Raw genomic sequence first — 25,186 nt, 5'->3', positions numbered from 1 at the left:
ATGAAGTACAAAGGGCAGCTATGCAGCTGTGTCATCTAGTGCGTTGAAAAGTCAGCAACTCAGATTTCTAAATACAAAAAAAACTAGAAACAAAAAAAGTAAAGCAATAATCACAGAATTTCAATGAAAAATTATTTATTTTTCACATTTCTGAACATCCCATCTTCCTCAAAAAGGGACTCTTGAGCAGTGTGCTATAAAAGAGCCTTGGTGGAGCAGTGGGCTAATGCCTCCTTAAGTAACACCAGCTGCCTGCAATCAGTGCAGGTTCGCATCCCACCAGGCTCAAGGTTGACTCAGCCTTCCATCCTTCCGAGGTAGGTAAAATGAGGACCCAGATTGTTGGAGGCAATAAGCTGACTTTGTAATAATGCCGTTGGGGGGGGGGAAAGCCCTAATAAGCAGGCATATACATAGAATGAAGGCTATTGCTAAGCACATTTGATTTGTGCTTAGATTGTAAGCCGCCCTGAGTCTTCGGAGAAGGGCGGGATATAAATGGGATTAAAATAAAATAAATAAAAAATAAAACATCAAAATATAAAAAACAGTAAATAAAATTGAAATATTACAACTAAAATTTCAAAAGGAGGCGAGAATAATAAAACCCTGTTAAAATTAATTTTAAAAGGTGAAGGGAGCACCAAGCAGTCCCATGATCGATCGCCTGCTCTTTTAGGCTTTGCAGAGCTATGTTTTAACTCCTTTTCCGAAGGCCGGGAGAGTCAGGGCCCGCCTCCCCTCTTGGGGGAGAGTATTCCACAGGGCAGGAACAACAGAGAGAGAGAAGGCTCTTTTCCTAGGCCTGGCCAGTCAGGGTTCTTTAACTGGTAGGGTCTGCAACGTACCTTCATCCCATCACAAGAATCTGGATGGCCACAAGATGGTAGCAAAAGTAAGTAGCCTTTGTATTTCATGTAAGTAGTCAACCAGATTTTCCCAGCCCAAGTATGATATTGTGCCCATCTGGTTCATGAATAGCTTTTATAGAAGGAAAGGTAGATGTCTATGTTCTTATATATAACATTTTGCCAAATTTGTTGTACTTTGATTTTACAGATATTTCAGTGTATTTAGTACGCACAGAGTCAGCCGACATTCAGTTACAATGAATTATTTGAATAAAACTTTTCTTTGCCCTTGCAACTTTTTATGAATCAAATCAGTTGAAAGTAAAATACTGTATTTTTCCGTCTATAAGAGGCACCCTTGTATAAGACACTCTGGCATGCGAGTGTCTCTGTGCTGATCAGCTGTTGGGCGGAGCGCCGAATAGCTGAGCCGGCAGATCCAGAGGTTCGGCCCGCCAACAATCTTGCCCCCTCCCCACTCCCGTTAGTGGCAAGCCCACAGGGGCTTGACACCTGCACCAGGCGGCATGGCAGCGGCATGTAAAGCACCCACACAGGCATGCCCTGGGCTGCGGAGGTTACCATTATTTTTTCGTGTATAAGACGTTGCAGTTGTATAAGACCCGTCTGATTTTTGAACAGGGTGCTTGCCGGAAAAAATAGTGTCTTACACACGGAAAAATACGGTAATAGATTACTGCTAATACTAATCGAAAATTTCTTCAAATTAAAGAAAAACAGTCACATAAATGAGTGGAAGTTCTGTTGTCCTCTTTCTGTTAGTTTTTTTACATAGTTTGACTAGAGCAACGGTCCCCAACTTTTCCAGCTTTTCAGGCCGGGGGGAGTGGGGGAGAGGATGGAGAGGAAATGGTTCCACATGAGCGGCAGGCAAGTGCACACAGCTCCATTTCCGCTCACTACTCACACAAATGGAACCTCGTGCATGCGTGCCAGTACCCGCTACTCATCCAAATGGAGCTGCCTGTGTTCACCCGCTGCTCCCGGCGCCCAGTCCCCTGGGGTTGGGGATCCTTGGACTAGAACACAAGAGCAGAGATTCTCACCTTTCCCATTGACATTGTTTTTTGGAAGATTGCAAATGGCAATCACGTTAATAGACGATGCTGCAATTGTTATAAATGTGCGACAATTGCCTAGCATTGAATTGCAATCTTCCCCCTGGTTGGGCCAGTCTCTCTGTTGACTACATTACGCCTCTTTCTGCAAGCAGTTTGCTTCCAGGTGCAATTCAAGGTCCTGATCTTGATGTTTAAAGCCCTACATAGCGTGGGAACAGGTTTTTCGAGGGATGGCCTCTTCCCAGATACATCTACCCATCCCACCAGGTCAGGCGGGAAGAGTATGCTACAGGTTCCATTCCCAAAAAGAGCTCCATTTGGCAGAACGCAGGCAGCCTTCCTTTTCTGCTATGGCCTCGTTGCTCTGGAGCATCATTCTCCTGAGGTGAGGTTAGCCCCATCTCTTATTAGCATTCTGGTTTGAAAGAGGGCTAAAAGACGCCATTTATGTTAAAATTAAACAGTCCTCTCTCAATAGAGGGGGAGGGATAGACATCACCTGTCTCCTGTTTACAACATAGTCCTTTCTAGCAGTTCCAAGAACGTTTCACATCCATTTGCACTTTGATTCAGGTGACCCAGAGGGCACAAATAAAACCCTAACTGGCCTCAACTACTCTCAGAGAGCTAATGACTGACCTTCAGAGTGCTAAAGACCAAATGACTGCAAGGAATACCGTGTTTCCCTGAAAATAAGACCCAACCAGAAAATAAGGCATAGCATGATTTTCAGGATGCTCATAATAAAAGCCCCACCCCAAAAATAAGCCCCAGTTAAGATTGTCAGCCAGATGGATGCTGACAATCAAGGTGCTGGTCCTTACCTATAAAACCCTACATGGCCTAGGCCCGGAATATTTGCAGGACCGTCTGCTGCCAGGAACGATTTCCCATCGCCCTGTGCGCTTGCACAGAGGGGGCCTCCTCAGGGTGCCGTCGGCCAGACAATGTCGGCTGGTGACCCCCAGGGTGAGGGCCTTCTCTGTTGGGGCACCTGCTTGGTGGAATCAGCTCCCCCGAGAACTTCGGATGGCCCCAGATCTCCCGTCCTTTCGTCGCGACCTAAAGACATACCTTTTCCAACAGGCCGACCTGGACTGATGATAATGGGGTTTTAATTATGATTTTAAATGTTTTTATTGGTTTTAGTGGGACTTCGATATAATTTAATTCTTTTTAATATTTGTATTTATTGTATTTTATTGTTGTTAGCCGCCCTGAGTCCTTCAGGGGATAGGGCGGCATACAAGTCTCATTATAAATAAATAAATAAATAAATTTAGTACCGTGTTTCCCCGGAAATAAGACTAACCGGAAAATAAAATAAAATGAAATGAAATAAAATAAAATAAAGCGTCATTTGGAGCAAAAATTAATATAAGACTCAGTCTTGTTTTCAGGGAAACACATTATGAATCCTTCCATTCCCACCATTCAGTCAAGAAGCTTCTTGGATGAGAAGTGAAATGTCTTCAAGGAAAAATTACCGTATATACTTGAGTATAAGCCGAATTTTTCAGCCCACTTTTTGGGCTGAAAAATTCCACTTCGGCTTATACTCCAGTCAACAAAAAAACTTACCGAGGACTTGTGCGTGGCCGAGGCTTTGGTGCTTCCGGGATCGCGCGCACCTCTCCCAAGCCACCGCCGTCCAGAGACCTGCCGAAGTTTGGGGAGGTTTGGGGAGGTGCGCGCGCACCTCCCCAAACCTCCCCAAACGTCGGCAGGTCTCCGGACCTCCGCGCCCTGCCTGCCTGCTTCTTTCCGCTGCGGAAAGAAGCAGGCAGGCAGGGCGCGGAGGTCCGGAGACCTGCCGACGTTTGGGGAGGTTTGGGCACCTCCCCAAACCTCCCCAAATGTCGGCAGGTCTCCGGACCTCCGTGCCCTGCCTGCCTGCTTCTTTCCGTCCGGAGACCTGCCGAAGTTTGGGGAGGTTTGGGGAGGTGCGCCCGCAGCGGAAAGAAGCAGGCAGGCAGGGCGCGGAGGTCCGGAGACCTGCGGAGGTTTGGGGAGGTGCCCAAACCTCCCCAAACGTCGGCAGGTCTCCGGACCTCCGCGCCCTGCCTGCCTGCTTCTTTCCACTGCGGAAAGAAGCAGGCAGGCAGGGCGCGGAGGTCCGGAGACCTGCCGACGTTTGGGGAGGTTTGGGGAGGTGCGGCTTGGGAGAGGTGCGCGCGATCCTGGAAGCACCGAAGCCTCGGCCGCGCGCAAGTCCTCGGTAAGCTCCAGGTGGTCACTTGCTTCGCGTCTCCTGAGGGAAGGGGGGGCAACTGGAGCGGGCGTGTTTCCTCGCCTGCTGGGCGCCGCGATTTGCCCGGGGAACGCGCGGGCCCCGAATGGCAGCGTGGAGCGAAGAAGCGGACAGCCAGGGCTTCCCCGAGAGCCGCGGCCACACAGGGTATTCCTGTGTATTCAGGCTTGCAAAATGGCGGATCGAGCCTCTGCTGGCGGCGGAGGCTTGCAGAGCGCGGATCCAGCCTCCGCCGGTGGCGGAGGCTTGCAGAGCGCGGATCCAGCCTCCGCCAGCGGCGGAGGCTTGCAGAACGGCGGATCGGCTTATACTCGAGTCAATAATTTTTTCCAGTTTTGGGGGGTGAAATTGGGGTCTCGGCTTATACTCGAGTCGGCTTATACTCAAGTATATACTAAGTCCATTTGCCTTTTGTAAAAGCACTTTTGGGATTTCTAGAAGACCCTTAAAACATTGGTTTTTTTGCCACTATTTGAAATCCAGGGCTTTCAAGATGACTGTATGAGATTAAATGATTTTGTTCTCTCACTTTCTGGAGTTTTATTTGTTTATTTTATAACAAAATATTTTGATATAAAATATTTTTAATAAAATAATTGTATTTTACATGTTTTTTATAAGTTTAGACTATTGCAGAGTTTTTAACTGTTGTATATACCATGGAGGGTCACCTGTTTGTGAGATGGGCAGCTGTATAAATATGCTAAATAAATTCTTAATAGAGCCCCAAATGTCATTTTGATGCTCCTGATATAATCCTGGATAAGTAGACAAGTTGCACTAATATTAAAGAAATCTGAACCTTTGAATAGGAAGTTAAGATAGATATTGAGCAGAAATTTGAGGATACAATTTGATAATGCTGCAATTTATGTCTAAAAATGCAAGGAATTGCTATTTCCAGCAGGGGGCTATATCAGTAGATTGTCTTGCTTATAAGAGCGATCATAGTCTGATACATGCATATAACACATACATACACATGCGCATCTACACACATGCACACACACACACACACACACACACAAGTCAAGAAAGCCAATTTACTTACTAGTAGAGCCTGAAAGATCAATTAGGCATTTATATTAATTGAAAAATAATACTTAGCTACTAAATAACTTTTGGGTGGGGAAATGAAGAATACTACTTTTTCATATGCTAGATTTTATTTAAGAATACACATACATTTATTCCTATAGAAATATAAAAATGTGCTTACTTTAATAAAGTGGGATAAGTATTATAATGTTAGGCTGCAACTAAGCATTCCTAAGAGCCTTTATTCCCCTTGTTTAAAAGGGGGATTTCCTTCTGCATCTTTTCCAGAGGGAAAATGTATTGCACGGAATTCAAGGGTGAGAGGCTGACTTGTCAGTGGTTGGTGGGACTGTCCTGCTTCTTTAAGGAGAGAGAGGTGCGCGCGATCCTGGAAGCACCGAAGCCTCGGCCGCGCGCAAGTCCTCGGTAAGCTCCAGGTGGTCACTTGCTTCGCGTCTCCTGAGGGAAGGGGGGGCAACTGGAGCGGGCGTGTTTCCTCGCCTGCTGGGCGCCGCGATTTGCCCGGGGAACGCGCGGGCCCCGAATGGCAGTGTGGAGCGAAGAAGCGGACAGCCAGGGCTTCCCCGAGAGCCGCGGCCACACAGGGTATTCCTGTGTATTCAGGCTTGCAAAATGGCGGATCGAGCCTCTGCTGGCGGCGGAGGCTTGCAGAGCGCGGATCCAGCCTCCGCCGGTGGCGGAGGCTTGCAGAGCGCGGATCCCTCTTCAAGGGCTTCCCGTTTTCTTTCTTATGAAACTATAACCTGACCGTGCCAGGTGGTTTGATCAATTAATACCTTTGAAGCCAGGAAAGGGGAGGAAGAAAGTCTCATTCCATTGCAAGAATGTAGTTGTAATGGCTATTTAAAGAAGAAAATGAACAAAAATAGACAAATTAGCCTCTAAAGTTAAGGTGTTCTTTTCCTCTCGATCCATAGCACTAGACTAGAGTAATTATTTTTTAGAAGGTGTGGATGTTTGGAAAAAGGCAGTGGCGAACCATTTCTAGATCATGCCTAGAAAACGGCACAGATGCTCCAGAGAAGACACCTCAGATCAAGTTTTGACTTGAAAGTGATTTTTATTTTTTAAAAATTCTTCAATAAATTCTTCATTCTTCAATAAAATGCTGGAAATAATATGATGAAAATTAGCCTAGTCAAGCAAAACATATTCAGGTATTCTTTGGATCCTTTGACAAAGATGGCTTTAGACTGGGTATGTACAACCATTTCTTGGCTAAGGGCTGCATTAAGTCTTTATGTAACATGGGCAGGACAAGAAAAATAATACATTTGATTTACTTTTAATTAGATTATATTTGTTTAGTTGAAAATAATGGCCACATTTCTTGTCTGCAAATTTATTCTTGGAGAATTTATCCTTCTGACACATCTGAATTTAAAATTTGTAAGTGTGGATCACAGAGGCTATATGAACCACTTTGCAGCTGTGAAATATTGTATGCAGTACTGTAGTGCAACCTTCTAAAATTATGAACGTGTGCAACCTCCATGAAAAAAATGTAAATAATAGAGATGTTGCCTGTGATTGGTTTTGACAAATAGCTAAAAAAGTCTTAGCTCCCCTTTTGCAAAACCCCTGGGCAATGATGTTGACAAGTGTGTACTAAGAAATAGATTATACTGTTAATGTCAGATGAGGATTCTGTTTTGTTTTGAAACCATTCTCATCTGTAGCAAATATAAATTCTCCAACACCAGCTTACAATTATTTATTTATTTATTTATTTAATTAATTTGTATACCGCCCTTCTCCCGAGGGACTCAGGGCGGTGAACAGGGCAATACATAAAAACTAGATACAAAAATTAAAATTATTAAAACATGATTAAACAATGCCCATAAATTAATACAAATTTAAAATTAAAGTCATTTATAAAAATCCCACCCCGTCCCATCAGGCCAGGCCAGCTTGTTTAAAGAGATGGGTTTTAAGATCGCGCCGGAAGGAGCGGAGATCGGGCGCCATCCGGAGTTCAACCGGAAGATGGTTCCATAAATCCGGTGCACCCACAGAGAACGCTCTCCCCCTGGGGGCCACCAGTCGGCATTCTTTGACCGGTGGCACCCTGAGGAGGCCCTCTCTGTGGGAGCGTACTGGGCGGAGGGAAGTTGACGCCGGCTGCAGGTGCTCCCCAAGGTATTCTGGACCCATGCCATGAAGGGCTTTGTAGGTCATTACCAACACCTTGAACCTCACCCGGAAGACAACTGGTAACCAATGCAGCTCGCGGAGCAAAGGTGTGACATGGGAGTATCGGGAAACTCCCAGTACAACTCTCGCGGCTGCATTCTGTACCAGTTGGAGCCTCCGAGTGGTCTTCAAGGGTAGCCCCATGTGTGTGTACAGGATTCTCATTTTACCGATCTTGTAATTAGTACAGTGTTGGTAAAGATAAGGTCTAAGATACAGTGTGTAGCCTAGGATAGCGGTCCCCAACTTATGTGGCTTGGCAGTCCAGCTGGGGGGGGGGAGAGGGGAACTGGGCTGCATAAGGGGCAGGCTGGCGCACACGCATGCTCACACAGCTCAATTTGCGCAAGTTGAGCTGCTCACGCATGTGCACACGCGCCAGCCTGCCACTCACATGGCCTTGTTCATAATAGGCCACAGCTCAGTAGTGGGCCACAGCCAGGGGTTGGGGACCCCTGGCCTAGGACAAACAAGTAAACCTTTTTGATGAGCAAGTATTTTATATTAGTTCCTTAGACTCCATTTTTTGTTCAGAACACCATGCTGCCATTATGTGCTTACAATTCCCAGAGGTAATTTAGCTGAAAGATAACTCTGTAAATCAAAAAATTCCTTTAACAAATGCATGGACCTGCTCCATAATACTATTTTTGTTGATGAGGATGCACCAAATATAGGTTAATCGGATTTTTAAAAAATCTACACTGGGAGGTACCTGCATATATGAGTGACCGCAGACACTATTCTTGGCAACTATTGCCTTGCCCTATTTTCTGCATTTATTTTTTTTTTTAAAAAATCTTTAAATAATAACAGGATCTAATATGCTGCAAAGCAAGTGCAAACTCCAGCATCATATTTGTTTTCAAGAATATCTCTGAACCTCAACTGTATTCCATAAATTTCCTTTTAAATAATGATGGATGGTTGCAGCCTATTATTTTAATTGGGATTTTACTCCTTTGTTTTGATGAAAAGGAAGAGTAAGCCAAAGATATAGGTAGTGTTATTCAGTGGGAAAGCTAGAGGGGATGACAATGACAATCTGGTAAATTAATGCCTTATAACTGGTTGTATCCTTGTAGCACATAAACACCCATACATATACTTTAACAGACATAACTGGCTAACAAAATTCCATATGTATCCAGGAGCTTAAGGTGGGATTCTAACATTATCTTGGCCCCATATAAAGAGCTGTATAATCCCCAAAATAATTTAATATAATTAATACAGTGTAGTTATTATTAAGCACTACATTAAATTATTTTCAGTGTAAAAATAACCAGCCAAGGGAAAGGAGACTGTCAATAGTGATTGCAAAATGTCTTCATTGGCCTTTTCCCATTTAGAAGTATTTTGTCTGTCTTGTCCTCATAGGGTGACTGTTTAACCTACCAGGATTGCTACTGGTAATTGCATCTTGTAGGCATTAGGCACACCAATTCCTCTTCCACCCCCCCATACCCTTACCCATCCCACCCCACCCCCACAGCTGCAAAAGTGGAGTAAGCTTTGTGTAGATAAAAAGTTTTGCTGCAAATTCTTCAGCCATTTAGTGCAAATTCCTGTAATTACCATCATTGTGTCCTGTCTGAATGGTACATAATACAGCAGAAGCCTTTCCTAATTGAGACTTTACAGGAGGTACAAATCCCTTCTTTGTTCAGCCTGACAAATTAGCGCCAGAAAGTGGCAGGGTCCAGTAAGAATCAAAGACTTAGCTGCACAAAGATGAGACTTAAGGCTACAGTAATAACCCTCTCTTGTTCTTCATGGGAGGAGAAAAGTAATGGTGAATAGAAAAATCAAGGTGTTTTTTTTCCTTTTTGTTGTGAATTCCCTTGACATGACAGCACCTTAGGGCTGCTCTATTTATTTAGTAAAAGTGATTAAATAGCAATGCAACAGAGTGGCCCACTGTCCCTCCAGTTCCCCCCAAGCTGTAGATCCCCACAGCCTTGTCTAATTGATTGACAATGACCCACTGATAGAGAGGTTTGTTGGCCGGATTTGTTGGAGACAAGGTTTTTCCTTTTCCCATTTTTTTTTTGTTTGTTTTTCCTTGAATCCAAATGGTGGTAATAGGGATTTGTTTCTGTTTAAATTGCTCTCTGTGGTTTTTTGTCTTGCTATACTTTGCTTTAAATGCATTTTCAGCAAAAGCTTCCAGACAAACAGTTGACTTTAAAGAGTGAATGAAAAAGAATATTGCTTAAGACAAGCTTGTCTTGGCTACTAGCTAGCATTTTCTAACCAAGTGTATAGTAAGGTCAGAAGAACATTTCACAAAATGGACTGGTACATACCTGACCCCAAATTGTTTTACTTCCCTGGCCCTGAGAATAAAGAAGCTTTATTAAGGTTATAATTCTGAATACATCTCTATAAAACTAAGTCAGCAAGGCTTATTTCTTCATAAATATAGTTCACCGGAGTTTGCAACTAATTATTACCTCCACTCCAAATTATAATATCTTCCACTGCTGTGCTAGTTTTCAGTCTGTAAGAAACTTAAGTCAGATTCAGATGACTTAAAACTTTAAACTCATGTCCCATGTGGTTATTACTGTCAGGTTTATATATATTAAATGGACTATTCTTCCTGGTTAGGCAAGTTCGGTGACACTTCAGTTTCAAATTTTTATGCCAGTTAAATAACGTAGGTGCCATTTTGCTTTCCTGCCATCCTATAACTAGTTTTCAAAATATTTCCTTCCAATTAGGGAATGTAGGCAACCAATTCTGGAAGACCTGAAGCTATTCTGAATGGTATAGCAAACCTAGAATCATTGTGATAATCATGATGCTTCAAGGATTTGTGGTCTATGGCAGGAGTCAGCAACCCCTGGTCCATGGACCGGCACCAGTCCACGGCATGCCAGAAACAAGTCCATGCAAATAAGTGAAGCCCCATCCGCAGGATGCAGGCAGCACGCAAAACCACGCTCTCTCCGGGCCATGAAAAAAACCTCTCTCCACAGAACTGGTCCCTGGTGCCCAAAATGTTGGGGATTTATTCTTTGGTCTGCCTTCATAAGAGTACATCTTGAGAGCATTGTCTGTGTTTGCTCTCTCAGAAGTAAAATCTGATAACTTCAGGAAACTTATATTTACATCAGTGTGTGTTGGATTGCATTGGAAAAGGAATGTGCTTAGCATAGGCTCCATTATACTTTGTGCTTGTTTAACATATAAAGGAAGCCTGGTTTCCACCCTTCTTATTGGTTTTGCTTCTTGCAGCTTCATCCTATGAAAATATAGTTCGGTAATTTGTGTGCTGTGTGTATATGTGTATGCTTATTATTTAAAAGTTTGGATGCTAAATGATACCCTTAGTATCTTGTAAACTTCCTGTTTCCCTGCATATATGGCAGTTGGAATCCCTCAACAAGAAAAATGAATGGCTCTAATGAAGCAATAAAAAAGGGATTGGTAGGGACAATCTAGTATTAAATGCATGTTACAGGGACCTAGGACATGCTAACTGCATTCTGTGAGTAATCAAAAAGACTCACAATGTGAGTTATCCAGCTCACAATAAATGGAGATCACTGCTCAGCTCTCTCAGCCACATCTTTCATTGGCTCTTACAGTAACATGAAAGACCGTGCATGTTAACTTCATATGCTTAATTTCTTTTCACTGGTACTGTTTGAGTTTTTATCGCCTATTTGTGCTATTCATTGAAACAATTTGATGGAAATCTTTTTCACATCTCATCTTCTAGTCAAGAGTAAATGGTTTATTATCACAATTATTATTTCCATGTCTCTGGAAATGTATAAAATATCAGAATTTCACACACATATCAATTTTGCCTTCAGGGTCAACGGAACAGGGTAGCTTGTTTATCACTGTAGGCATGGCTGCATGACAAAAGAAAAGAAAGATGAACTGGAGTTTTCTTTTCCTGGCTTGCTAAGTCAGATGAAGAGTCTTGTTTAGCCCCCACTTCCAGCTGCCAGCCAGAAGCAGTGGCTTACTAGGGACTTTCAAAAAGTTTCCCAGCCAAATTTGAAGGCACCTTGCTGCTTTGAGTGCTTGGTTCCATTTAGGAGGGAAAGGTTGTAAGGATGAAGAGTTCCTTCTTTATGAATTTGACATTTCCCTTTTCAAAGCCACTGCATCTGGTATGAATCAGCAGATAAAGCAAATGAACTGGGATTGTGTGAAACTGTTTCTTTTGGCTGTACAGTGCTGATTCTGTCACTTGAACATTTCTTGTGCAACCCCTATATGAATTCAATGCTACAAAAAGGAAAAAGGAAAATACAGTATCTCCCTGGGTTGATCAGAAGCTACTTTAAAAAAAAAAGGCAGCCGTGTTCCCTACCATTTGAGCAGCTGATTCCAGCCCCCTCACTTTTGCCTTCTGAGCATTTTTCTCCACTTCAGGCACATCTTCTGGGGTGGGACCCATTTGCTTATTTCCTCTCTCCTTTCAGAATAGTACTATGAGTTTTAAAATATGCCCTTCTTCACCTTATATTACTTTTAGCACGCCACTAGCCTGCAAGATAAGCTGTATATATGCGTGCTTTTGTGTTTAGAGTTTTGCTTCATGGTTTCCTAATGCCCTTTGAAATCAAAGCAATAAAAAAAACAGTTTCAAAGGTGAAGGCTCCTCCTGCCACAAATGGATCTTTGTGAGATAGCTGGTGTAATGGTTTGCTCAGGTTGTATTGACTTGGAGTTTAAGGTTAATAAACATACAAAGAACAGATTTTGGTTTGTTTACCTTGCTAAATGCAAAGTGCAGTTTTGTCAGCAATAACCATACTGTCTCTTTGGTGTGGTAAGGAAGAGGTTTGTCAACAATTGTTGCAGAGTATGGTGTGAAAGCAATGCAACAGACTTCGTAATATAATGTTTATTTCAGTCAGTGACCAGATAAAATAGAACATATATCAGGTACAAGGATGCCAGTCATGTGCTGTAATCAGTTGTTTGCATACATTCACAGCAGCTATACATAACTTTGCAACAGATCTTTAGTTTTTCCCAGTGCTTTTTTTGTAAAAGAAAAAGGTGCCGGAACTCACACTTGTCATACAACCCGCCTTGCCTACCCTACAAGGTTCCATCCAAAAAAGGTGCCGGAACTCCGTTCTGAGCGTTCTATGAGAAAAAAAAGCCCTGGTTTTTCCTCTCCTTAGTTGGGCAACATGCCTACTTTCTATCCAATTTTTTTTGGGGGGGGAAGCCTTTCTAGTCCTACTTTTAGACAAGGAGAATCTCCCTAATATGATGGTCCATTCATCAGTGCTAGAAAATAAAATTATCTGACCTTATCCTTTCCACTTTTTTCACTTACAAAGCGGAGCTGCCTGGCACTAGCTGGCCTCCCCTGTGCTGCCCTCTTCTTATAATGTGGTGTTTTGGGTGGTATTTTCTGACTTCCACAAGGCTGCAAAAACAGATGGCTCTGAGCCATCCAAACTGCTGTCCTTGAGCAGCCAGAAGGCAGCAGCAGTATCTCTCAGAACTACTCGCTTAACTCTCTCACGAAGCCACAGGAGAACCTTCAGTCTGCCAATAATTCATGCTCGTGAATTCATGGCCTAGAAAGATGACCCGTGGATCATGGGCATACGTACTTTTAAAAGAGAAGGCCTGCTTGCAGACATGCCTTATCTGTGTAGCATGTCATATTTACTTTGCTGTTGTTGGAACTGCTGCCTAATTAAAGAAACCTGGCATGACAAACGGTATGGAGTTTTGTAGTAAGCTGAAATCCACTTCCTTTGGAAAGAAATGCCCATGAGTTCAAGTGCAGACTTCTGAAATCAAAACATTATAAAAACTGCACGTGTTGCAAACTATAAAAATTTTTGAAAATAGTTTTTCTGTTTTTTAATGATGTAGCTTTGGTTTATCCTATCTCCCAGGCATAAGATGCTCCCTCAAAAACAGTACTGCTTTCTTTGGATTTTATAAGATTGGGAAGCATAGCAAGTCGTCTTCTGACTGCCTCTCACCCCGTAATCAGAGATGGTCTTGACTAAAAAGTTGGACTTTTAAAACCTTGGTACCCTACTCATCATTGCCCCAGCAAAGTCTGTATTTTGGTGTCTGCAATGCCTATTTTTATTTTCTATGGTTTTATTTCTGCCGATTTATCCCCATGTGAACTTTTTTTAAAAAAATATTTTTATTGTAACACTTAATCCTCCTTTTCTTTTTAATGATTTTTTATTCTTATCCCTCCTACTGAAAGGATTTATAGAAGTAGGCTAAATACATTCAGCATTTTTAAAAACGAGAAAAAATGCTGCCTAATTAATGAGAGAACTTTCAAAATCAAATGGAACTTTAGGCAATGATATATTTATACATTTTAAAATTGCTGACACAGTTTTTTTGGTGGGATGACAGTAAATGTGACAGTAATTTTCTCAAAAATGTATGCTTTTTTGCCTTTATTATCAAGGGTATCAGTTAATGAGAGTCAGAACCATAATTTAAACTAAATATGATTATACTCGATAGCATCGATTTCTGAATCTTTTGAGAAAACCTGCAAATAGTTCCAACATATGTGCTTAAAATTCAGTGCTTCCGGGAGGGGGGGGGGTAAGGAATACATTTTTCAAATTTACATAAATCTAGTAGCACCCCATTCCATTAACATTTTTTCTTCTCATTTCTAGACAGTGATATCCCTGTGTAGGATATATTTTAAAGCTTTTTTAATCCCTTTAATAAACATTGAAAATAAGAATTATATTTTCAAACCCAAAAAATATCTCTCTGTGTTTCAAGAATGATCCAAATGTTAGGATTCCAATGATGGTTTAATACTGATAGAACATCAATAATTGTTTTGATAAAGCACTGATGAAACAAAAATTCCTTTGCATTTTTCAAACAGGCAATTCACCATTCTAGAAATCTGTAATATAGAATGCAAGAAGAGGAAGATGTAATATAGAATATTTCTTTCAATATAATGAAATGTTTGTTTGAAAAAAACCCTAACAATTGGACACCATTTATAAGTCCTGAAGCCCAGACAGCCTGTCTAACAAAATGCAGTGTTATATTATATCATTGCTTCCATGTTTCTTTCCTTATTGGAAGAAAATAACTTAATTGCTGTCTGTCACTGACATGCATTTTGTCACCATGCATTAGGTTGAGCTTCACAACATCAAAGGAATCAGCTGTATTCATAACTAGAAGTAAAAGGATTGTAGAAATAGCAGGCCTTATTAAAAAACAACAGCCACGCAACTGAAGGAAAGTACAAAGGATGTTGCACAAGAAAACATAAACACTACAATGGCCTTATAACACGAACTTTTTATACACATTTCCTTTTATTAAATTGACATTTTGAGTGCTCTAAGCAACATAGACTTTTGTGCATGATATGATATATGACCCAAGTAAAATATGTTGTCAAAGAAATGGAGTGGAAGTAGAAATCAAGAGAAAAACATAGAGAAGTATTGTATGAAAACAGATTGAGCAAAAATTGCTTCCTTGGGAGAGGTTGGAAAATTAAGAATATAGATTTCTTGAGGAAGGGAAATCTGATCAATGTGCATTCTTCGTGATTATGTTCACTACTTCAAAAGCACATTTAAGATAATATAAGATGTTTTAAACCTCTATTTACTTAGAGTATTAATTAGCTATGAAGTCTTTGTTTTGTTGTGATAGTTTTGTATCAAGATTCATGCACCTACACTTTGCCTTAGTACTTCAGACCAGCCTTGGACAGGTATACATCCTAATAAATATTTAACTTTGCTGGTTGCTTGATGGAGAAGTCCTTGATGAATTTATACCTGGTACATTTCTGCTAGGGAGAGTTTTTTTTCCAACATGCCTTCTACTGTATAAATGGTGAAGCAAAAATTCAACAGATCTATAAATTCTCCCTAAAACCTTCCTACATCTTCTCTCAGCAGCTTTAACCAGCATAGCCAGTAGTGAGAAGTCTGAGAAAGGCAGCTTAACAACTTCTGAAAGGCCACAAGTTACATATCCATGCTCTGAAAGAAAGGGATATAAAACCATTTCTTCCTTGGAAACTGTTTATTAAAGAAGAGTAATATAGAAGAACTGTTTACTCTCCATCTGTTGGGAGGAAGGACTTCATTGCATAAAATTAAAATACCACATAAAGACACTGTGATTCTACTTGGTAAAAGGGATAGATGCACTATTTTCCAAAAAGAGTAAGAAATTCTAAATCTATAGATAGCTTAAAAATCATTTTGTGGGTTACAGCTGAAAAACACCTATCTTTAAAGTTTGTTGTACTAAATAAAATTTTAAAAAGAAAAAAATGTTAAAAACATGGAACTAAAATAAATAGTATTAATCTCAGGGCAATATAATTGTTTTTAAAAATGAATAATAAAATGCTAAAAACCTGATCCATTTGACAGTACAGATACAGGGGCCTGGAAAATATTCAGTCCAGTTTATAATATTGCTGGACCTGGTAAAGAACTTGGATTTTTGTGATTGCTTTGATTCTTAAAAGTCAGTTCAGTTATCAGAATTTCTAGTTTTCACATGTTGTGAAAACAGTTTCTGAGAGAAATGCTCCCTGCTCTTCCTTTTGGAATCTCTTGAGTCATCTGTCTCTCATGAAGTCTTCTGCAAAACTAAAGAGGAAAGTATTAAGATATATCAGGTGGACGGGTTTTAGGGATGCCAATCAAAACACACAATTATTCTCACCATGCATGTTTGTGTAAAGGCAAAAAGATGGGAAAAGCAATTGGAAAAACTCAGGAAGGTTATAAGTGAAAGCCAATGATACCTGAAGCTCCATACTGTAATTATATGATAAAGCAAAGGAAACTTACTTTCAGTGTAACTAAATTCTGCTTTTTACACCAATCTTTTTCCCCCCTATTTGAAGGTTGTCAGCGTTGCATTGGCTTAAGCAATGGGAAAGCAAAAGTATGCAATTACAGTGGATGGTATTACTGCAACCTCTGTCACGTTGATGATACCTTTCTAATTCCTGCACGGCTAGTTCATAACTGGGACACTTCAAAATACAAGGTAAAATAAATACATGCTAGCAGTAGTACAAGTCCTTGCTCCCTGATTATAGTGTGGAATATCACACATAGAGTTGCCCAATAGGAAAACATTATGTCTGTCAATCAATCAGTATTTTGTGACCACATGTTATTATGTTATATAAAACTATGAAAATAAAGAAAATTAATAGTTTAAGAGGGAGGGGAAAAATACCAACAAATAAAAAGGCATGCAGGGAGTCAGGTTAAAATGGAGCCGATATTAAAATTGAGAGCTTAACCATTTCTTTGAGTTTAATATTGCAAAAGTAGCATCCTGACTACTAACAGTTGTAATCACATCTGCAAGGCGGTAGAAGAGTTGTTGAGCTATTGATGCTCACATTGCAAGGTCCAAGAGGGAGGAAATATAACTGCATGATAGAAACAGGAGTTTGTCTCATTCATTTCCCCTCATGTAAAGCAAATAAAACAGTTCTTTCTAATTTCCAATACCTTACCAGTGCCAAGTGAATTCTAATGAAGACTGAAGGTAACTCCCATTTCTATCCTAATGATGATCTGGCCAAGTTGAAAGCGGAAGCAAAATGCAAAGGCTAATACAATTCTGCATAGGTGAACACCCCGAAGCACACAAGGCTCATAGCCTCCAGTAGAAAGCCTCAGTTGCCCACAGCAACAAATGTTAGAATCCCAATCAACATCCATCCCACGTAACTACTGTAGTATCCATGCAGCTGGGCCATAGTTTTGGTTGTTCTGGTTGTTAACCTGAGAAGATCCAAAGGTGGCAGCAAAACCTTTGTTTATTCATCCTCAGAAGGGCTCTAAAAAGTTGTGCAAAGGACAGTTGGCAGGAAACTGGACACCTCTTGCCAATCTGGGCACTGAGTTTGTGGGTGAAGTAGAAGAACCAAAACCATTCATTAGCTTATCCACCTGTAGAGAATAAGGCAAGAGTGACAGAGATACAGAGAAACTATGACCTGGACAAAAGGGGCTGAAACATTTTTTAAGTCCAGGCCAACCAACAACACAGCTTTCAGAAATGGTTTGGGCAGAACCCTCGCTAATCCACTAAAGTATAAGAAAAAAGTTTTCTGTTAACAATTGCGTAAGAGAGCCAATGTGTTGGATTAGGAGCCAGGAGATCCTGGTTCTGGTTCATAGAACTGTTGTTACTCTTTAAGCCAATCAGACACTCTAAGCCCAACCTACTTTCACAGATTGTTCTTATGGGAAAAAATAGGAGAGAGAACTATGTGTGTTGCCTTGAGTTCCTGAATGAAAGGCACAATATAAATCTAACAAATACAGAATTTGCCTCCGATTCAGAATCTGGCTTCAAGCCATAATTTTGGCATCTTAACTTTCAAGCATTTATCCTAATATAGCTTAGTATGATTAAGGTAAAGGTAAAGGTTCCCCCACATATACGTGCTAGTCGTTTCCAACTCTTATTATTATGATTATGATTATTCTTATATTATAGTTTTGACTTTTTGAATTAGATATGGTGATATAAAAGTGTAGTACATAGAAGAATAAATACATTATTTAAATATTTATAGCATTTTTAAACCAAAAATATCAAAAGTAACAAATTTCACTAAACTTTCATTGCTATTGCAAATAATAACAAGTTTTGTAATGGTGTATTTCACTAAACTATTGTTTGAATGGTCAGTTTCACCATCCTCTAGCTGTGAAAAATATTGTAGACTTCAATTATGGATTACAGGAGTAAAAAATCATGAAAATGTAGGCAGTGGGTTAAAATATGAAACAAAACAGTAGTGCTTTTGGTTTAAAAGAGAAAAAAAATCTGTTTTATTGTATCAGACTATTTCCCCATGTTATTGAAATGCAAGCCTAAGAATAACACTGAAAATCCCTAGCTCATTTTTAAAAGTAAGGAAATGCAGGGAGTCATTCCTTATTCTTCATTTTTGCATATTATCTAATAATGGCCTTCATCAGAGATGAAGTTGTTTAAAATATATGTTTATGGCTGAAGAATTATCTGTTTTACGGCTGAAGAATTCTCTGTTCTCCCACTATCCCCTCCATCCTCACAATTTATTTCTGAAAATGAATGGGAATTCAGAGAGCATAGTATTATTCTTCAACTTCGCTTAATTAAGTAAAAACAAGATGTAACCTAGCAAGAGAAAATACTGTATATGGCAGCAGCTTTTTGCTCCTTACATGCTATATCTAATCTTTACCAGTGAGTTTATATTAAGTTCCACAGAGCCTGGGAAGTGTAGATTAATTTAATACCTATGTAGTATAACTTCTGGAACATTCATTAACTGAAGTTTGCTTCTTTGAAATGTTTAACACCAGAATTTAGTTTATATCTATATTTAGTTTATATCTATATTTAAGACTATATTTAGTTTCATTATAGCATCTTCTGGGTGTTTTTTTAATAAATGTTACATTATGTCTTATCATAACACAAATAACACTAGCATAATGTCACTAAAAGAGAGGTGTACTGATTGCCTGCGAGCAGTTAAAGATTTATTAGAAGCTGAGCTTCATGGATTTCCCCCTTTTAGGTATCAAAGCAAGCCAAAGAGTTCCTGGAATATATTTATGAAGAGCCCCTGATTGACATTCAGCGAGAAAATCCTATATTGTACAGACACGTTGAGCCATTGGCAAGTGTGGCCCGTCTGAGACAGCAACTGAAATCCCTCCGAGCCTATTTATTCAGCTGCAGAGCAGCAGTGGCCGAAGACCTGCGAAGGAGGTAAGACAGAGGAACAGTTAAGAACTGACTTCCTTGGGGCTATCTTCCTTTCCTTGGCCATCTTCCACTTCCTTTCTTTAGTTCCCATGACCCAGCAATTAAAGGGTAGCCCATTGTGTCTGCCTCCGAAGGATAACTGGATACTCTCAGTGCAACTGGATGGTTGGATCTCTGATTCATCAGTCCTTCACTTAGGGATATTAGGAACAGAATGCCTAAGCAAACAAATGTCATGGAATAAATTTATTTAAAGATATATTCCAACTATGTAGATTATACAACTGCAGCACTTGAAAAGCTGATCTTCAGCACTGGAATCACGATCCTGCTTCTTGAGAATTCTCTACACTGAAAATGAAATGCCAGAGTAGATAGAGGTCCCTGAATAAAAGCAAATTAAAGTTACATACAGAGTCCAGGATTCCTATGATTGTGATTAATGCTGGAAGATCAGCAGTAAATTTAATTATCATTGAAACAAAACAAAATTGAAAAAATCAGCTGTTTTTGGCATCCTAAACAAATATGATGAAAGTTCTGGGCTTGGAAACACACTTCTCCATTTCTTCTGTCACCCTCTCACCTGTCACTTTAACAACAGCTCCAGCTAAAGGAAGGAAGCCGGATCTGCTTTTCAAATGATGAGGTGCCTCCCTTCTAGGTTTCCAATCCCTGAAAATACAAGACAGTGCGAATGGGATTTCGTCTGTCCCCAGGAGACTACAGAAACTACTGAGCCCCAAATGCTTCCCATTTTCTGGCCTGGGATCTGTTGGAGGAATGAGAGCAGGATAAAATAGGGAGAGTCTGGTCTTTCACTATCATCATCATTGTGGTGGGTGATAGGAGCCGTGGTGGCACAGTGGTTAGAATGCAGTATTGCAGGCTGACTCTGCCGACTGCCAGCAGTTCAACTCAGCTTTCCATCCTTCCAAGGTCGGTAAAATGAGGGCCCAGATTGTTGGGGGGCAATACACTTAGAGAGGGCTGTAAAGCACTATGGAGCAGTATATAAGTCTAAGTGCTCTTGTTGCTGTAATCTACGTCCCCATTATTCTGAGCTTTGGTGGAAATGGTCTGTGTGCATATGCACAAGCATTTTTGCTTTGGCATCTTCATCCGTATAATCAAAAGGAGATTATCTTGGCTGTTTAGAAGATAACCTTGGTTGATGTCATGATTAATAATGTCAAAAACCAATAAAAACATTAATGTTACTGAAGTGCCTAAACTCAGTAGCCACATTCCTATTATAGGCATTTGCATTGTCTCTGTTTGGGACTGTGAAAAAAAGGAAGTTGAAAATCTCTGCAGTTGACGAAGGCACAAGTGATATTTTCTTAATATCATGTAAGAATTACCTTTCTTTTTCCTATCTTACTTTTTAAAGACTTCCTTCATTTGTAATATTGGCTATAATATCTCCTTCAATTAGTATGAGATTGAAGGCTGGATGCTTTACAGGAGATTCAGTTCAGAAAAAAGCATCAGAGAAAGAGATTACAACCTTTTGATTAACAGCAAAGCAAAAAAAGAGTGTTTGATTAAAATAAAGAGGCAGGGAGGGCCAAGGCAAGTCAGCGAAGAGAACAGGAAAAAAAGAGATCAAAGGAAGCAGAGAGTGAAAAGCAACTGGGCTCAAGGACATGGGGCAAAGGAGGAGGGGGGGAATGAGGAGACTAGCAGAGGCATGAAGAGCCAGTGTTGATGGAAAAGGTGATGGAAAAGGGTACAGAGGAAGCTGTGAAGAAGCATTCAGGGTAGCACAGGAACAAAAGCAAACCTGAGAAAATAGGAACCATTGCGAGTGACCAAGACGGAGACAAAGGGGGATTAGAGACTAAAGCAGTTGAGTGGGCATGGTGTAGAAAATGGAGAGGATAAAGTTAGGACATAGGTTGGAAATAATGCAGAAAGCGAACATGTTTGAATTATTATCAAACTTGCTAAAAAGTTACATTAAGCTTATCATTTGGGGGAAAGGTGTTAACATGGGTGTGTACATCTGCATAAGGTAATTGAAGAGGTAACAGTGAAGATGAAAAAAAATCTTATTGTAGACTAAATAATATCTATAAAAGACTTACGTTTGAGCAACAGTACAAAGTTTAATTTTCTCTCTTAATAAACTGTAACTAACCTTGGGCTTAAAAAGCCATCTGGGTTGGTATACGGTACTACCTGATTTGAACCTTACAACTTATCAGCATGAGTGCCACCTGAACTCCTGCTCCTTCTTTCACACTGTAGTCTCCAGACAAATGATAATCAGTTTCCTTTCTCCCTCCTTCCTGATGGCAGGTGTCTGCTTGTCTTTCTGTCTGTCCGTCCTAGAGTTTTTTGCACCACTCTAGTTTTTGTTTTGCAAAAAAAGAACACCTAGCAATTATTGATCATATTTCATAGTTTTCAGAGTGAAACTTATTTACTATTTATTGAAAAATTAAGCTGAATTTCCTTAAAATTCTTTACTTTTTGCTGTTTGTTCTTAGTTAGATGTGTGAATTTCCAGTTATTCTGAAAACGTTGTCATTCTGTTCGACTTTCATAAAGCAAAATGTAGCAAACTATGAACAATGCACTGCAAGGAGGACTGAACATAGGGTGATTAATCTTAAAGGAAGTCAACTATAGTAAAGAATTAGCTGTTGCTTTTCATCCATGCTACTATTTTAAAATATGCAAGATATTTCAAAAGCATGGCAAAACGGGTTCCCTGCTGTATACTAAAATTCCTGGTTTTTGGAATTTTATTTGTATGTGCATATGTATGTATGAGGGACACGGTGGCTCAGTGGGTTAGGACGCTGAGCTTGTCGATCAGATAGCCGGCAGTTTGGCGGGTCGAATCCCGAGTGACGCGTAACAGAGTGAGCGCCTTTTACTCGTCCCAGCTTCTGCCAACCTAGCAGTTCGAAAGCATGTAAAAATGCAAGTAGAAAAATAGGGACCACTACGGTGGGAAGGTAACAGCGTTCCATGCGCCTTTGGCGTCTAGTCATGCCGGCCACATGACCACGGAGACGTCCTCGGACAAGTCCTGGCTCTTCGGCTTTGAAACGGAGATGAGCACCGGCCCCTAGAGTTGGAAAGAAGTAGCACGCATATGCGGGGGAACCTTTACCTTTTATGTATGTATGAGGAGTCCTTGGTGGCCTCTCTGCTTGTTTGTTGATAATATAACCCAGTTTGGTTAAAGAAGCATCTGCAAGAAAACAACCATGTTCATTTCAACCCTGAGCTACAAATATTCTCCTTTATTGATATATGTATATAAAAAATAACTCCATCAGCTAATATATAGCTGACATAGATCTATGGACAAAATATTAATTGATACAAAATTGATTTTAAGCTTCACAAACTATCAAGAGAAACTCATGGAAGTTGTTGGTTTGAGGAAAAGTAGAATATAATAAATTACACATTCATATGCCAGGACATATTTCTGTCACCTAACATATAGGCTGAAGGTGTAAACATATCTGAGGGTATATCTCTTAGAACAAAAATGCACCTTTGACAAAAAGATTTTTCTCAAACTCCAGATGCTCATTTGTTACTTTCTTTTGTAGCAGATTCCTGGTGGTTGCCTGGACAAGTCGATGCAATATTCTTGCAGCATTTTTCAGAAGTGACTTTTCATTGACTTCTTATTACTAAAAAAGAGCAACTTCAGCCTCTCCCAGTTTCTTACCTTCTTGCCTTTAACTACTATACCAAAATGATTATTTAACTTATCATAGTGGATGTCTAATTAAATAACTAAATAATTACAATGTAGATGGCATATTGAGAATCAAAAATAAAGGTAAAGGTTTAGATAGTTTTGGGCTGACCCAGAACCTGAAGTCTAATGGAATCGATTTCTATCACTGAAAGTCTAGATTCAGCTTAAGAGTCCTGATAAAACTCCCATTTGCATCATTAGTTAATAGTTATTTTGTACCCTGTAGAAGCCAATCTGTAGATCCTGATGTATACACCTTTCTCTTCCTCGGAGCTTTACTGGGATCTCTGGGGTCATATGGCCAATAGTGGTACAAATGAACATAGAGTAAGTTTGTTCTGTCACTGTTTCCTCAAGAAAAACAGATTCAACACAGAAATAATTTTAATCAAACAAAGTTATATTATCCAGGGCTACGGGCAGATTTGTGCTCCAGGGCTTAGAAATGTTATTTACATTCATGCTTTTAAATCCTTCAAATCATCCTGCAAGTTGCTAAAGCATCCTGTAGATGACTTTTTAATAAACAAACCTTTTCCCAGTAATTTAAATGCTAGAAGGATTAGCTGAAGATAGTCCTCAACTTACAAATGGTTATGATCAATCCAAAAAAAGGGACCTGTGACCTGGACTTGAAATTTCAACTGTTGGGCCCCCTTCACGGTTCTGTGGTCAAACTTTGACGACTCAGCAACATGGCCATATTTACAGCTATTTGCAATATCCCAGTCACATCATCATGTTTAACCACAGTTTTGCCAAAACCTGGCACTTCTGTTTTTCAGCAAAACTGTGCCCATAGCAAATTATTGGTTTGTTTAACAAACACGGTGTTAGCAATTGCTGCAAAAAAGGTCATAAAGTCATTTTGTGACTGTCGTGACATACTATCACAGTGGGCAAACTCCTTTACAGTTGTATCTCAAGTAATATTTGTAATGTTATGAGAGTACAAACAGTGGGGTAACTGGATAGATTGCTCCTATCACTTGTTACTTGCACAAAAGAGTATTGAACATTGAGCTGGAGGTCTGCTTCTTTGGCCTTGTTACCTAGCAGTGTTGAAATTCCGGGACACGAATGGCATAGAAACCCACAGGAACACATCTTGCGTAGGTTTTATCAGTCCTGCAGCTCTGGCTGCCGTGTTCAGAGCTGTAGATGTTTCCCATCTCACTATGTGGGTAAGTTTTTATATGACAGTGGAATTCATTCATAGGATAATTGTTGCAATCTCAATATATTAGAGGATATTTAATCAAATACAGCATTTTTATAGACTATTTTCCTGGGGAGGAGGAGTAATTTATAAGCTTGGAATGTCTGAGTTCACTGGATCTCAGTAGAATGCAGAAAGTTCCTTTTGCTTTATCAAAGGTTATTGAGAAATAATACAGTATTTCATACAAAATGAGACGGTAGTTATTTTTAACATAAACCAAAATAAATTACCTTCTCCAAACCTGAGGTTTGTCGTTATAATAGAAGGTCACAATTGCAGCAGTGTCTAGCAATTCATTTAACAACTGAACTGAAAACCTTCTGTGTTTGAAAAGATTTTTTCTAGCTATCATAACAGGAAGGAAGAAAAGCTTGAAACTGTTAAATGCTTTTAAAACACTTAAAAGTGTTTTTGGAAAGCACCTCAGCTTTACTGATCATTTTTATTACAGCCTAAAACCTTTGCTTTAAAATAGTTGCAACTTCATTTCCAGTCACTAATGGAAAGAAAAAAACGGTCAGCTAATAAATAATGTCTCAAATGTACTTTTTGAAAAGGCAACTGGACGGGTGTTTTTTGTTGTTTGTTTGTCCTTTAGGAAGAAGAAGATGTTTCACTTGGATGAGAAGTGAAACTTCTTCCTCAAAAAAAACCCCCCAAAAAAACAGTCCAGTTGCCTTTTGAAAAAGTATCTTTGAGATAACTATGACCTGGATGACTGAGAATCTCTAGAGATACTAATAAATAATGGTAGCAAATAGGCCTACAAGTAGTTGTCAGTTAATGACAATAATTGAGACCAGAAACTGCTGCAAAATAGAAAATCATGCAACTGTGATGACTTATGATGACAGTTCTGATAAGTTCCAATTATGGTCATTATACGAATCTTACATGGTTCTTAAGGCGCCACATGACCGTGACTTGCAACTGACTGCCAGCGTTCCCATTGATATTTTTTTTGTGGGAAGACAACAGAGAAAGTCACAAATGTAGAAAAGCTTCAAAACATTGCAACCATAC

The 25,186-nt window shown here is 40.0% G+C and overlaps 1 protein-coding gene across 2 annotated transcripts in view; it reads left to right on the top strand.

Moving 5' to 3' along the window:
• PLEKHM3 (pleckstrin homology domain containing M3) overlaps positions 1-25,186 on the top strand; it is a 76,621-nt gene that overhangs the window by 18,855 nt on the left and 32,580 nt on the right. For both annotated transcript variants that reach the window (XM_083354562.1, XM_083354563.1), the window contains 2 exons: positions 16,324-16,469; positions 19,018-19,211. In XM_083354562.1, the coding sequence (XP_083210688.1) occupies positions 16,324-16,469; positions 19,018-19,211 (340 nt within the window). The remainder of the gene's footprint in view (positions 1-16,323; positions 16,470-19,017; positions 19,212-25,186) is intronic.

Source organism: Vipera ursinii (assembly GCF_947247035.1).
Source record: "Vipera ursinii genome assembly, chromosome: 1".
NCBI classification, from domain to species: Eukaryota; Metazoa; Chordata; class Lepidosauria; order Squamata; family Viperidae; genus Vipera; species Vipera ursinii.
Note: the sequence above shows the minus strand (reverse complement) of the source record. Positions and strands in the feature narration are given on the sequence as shown.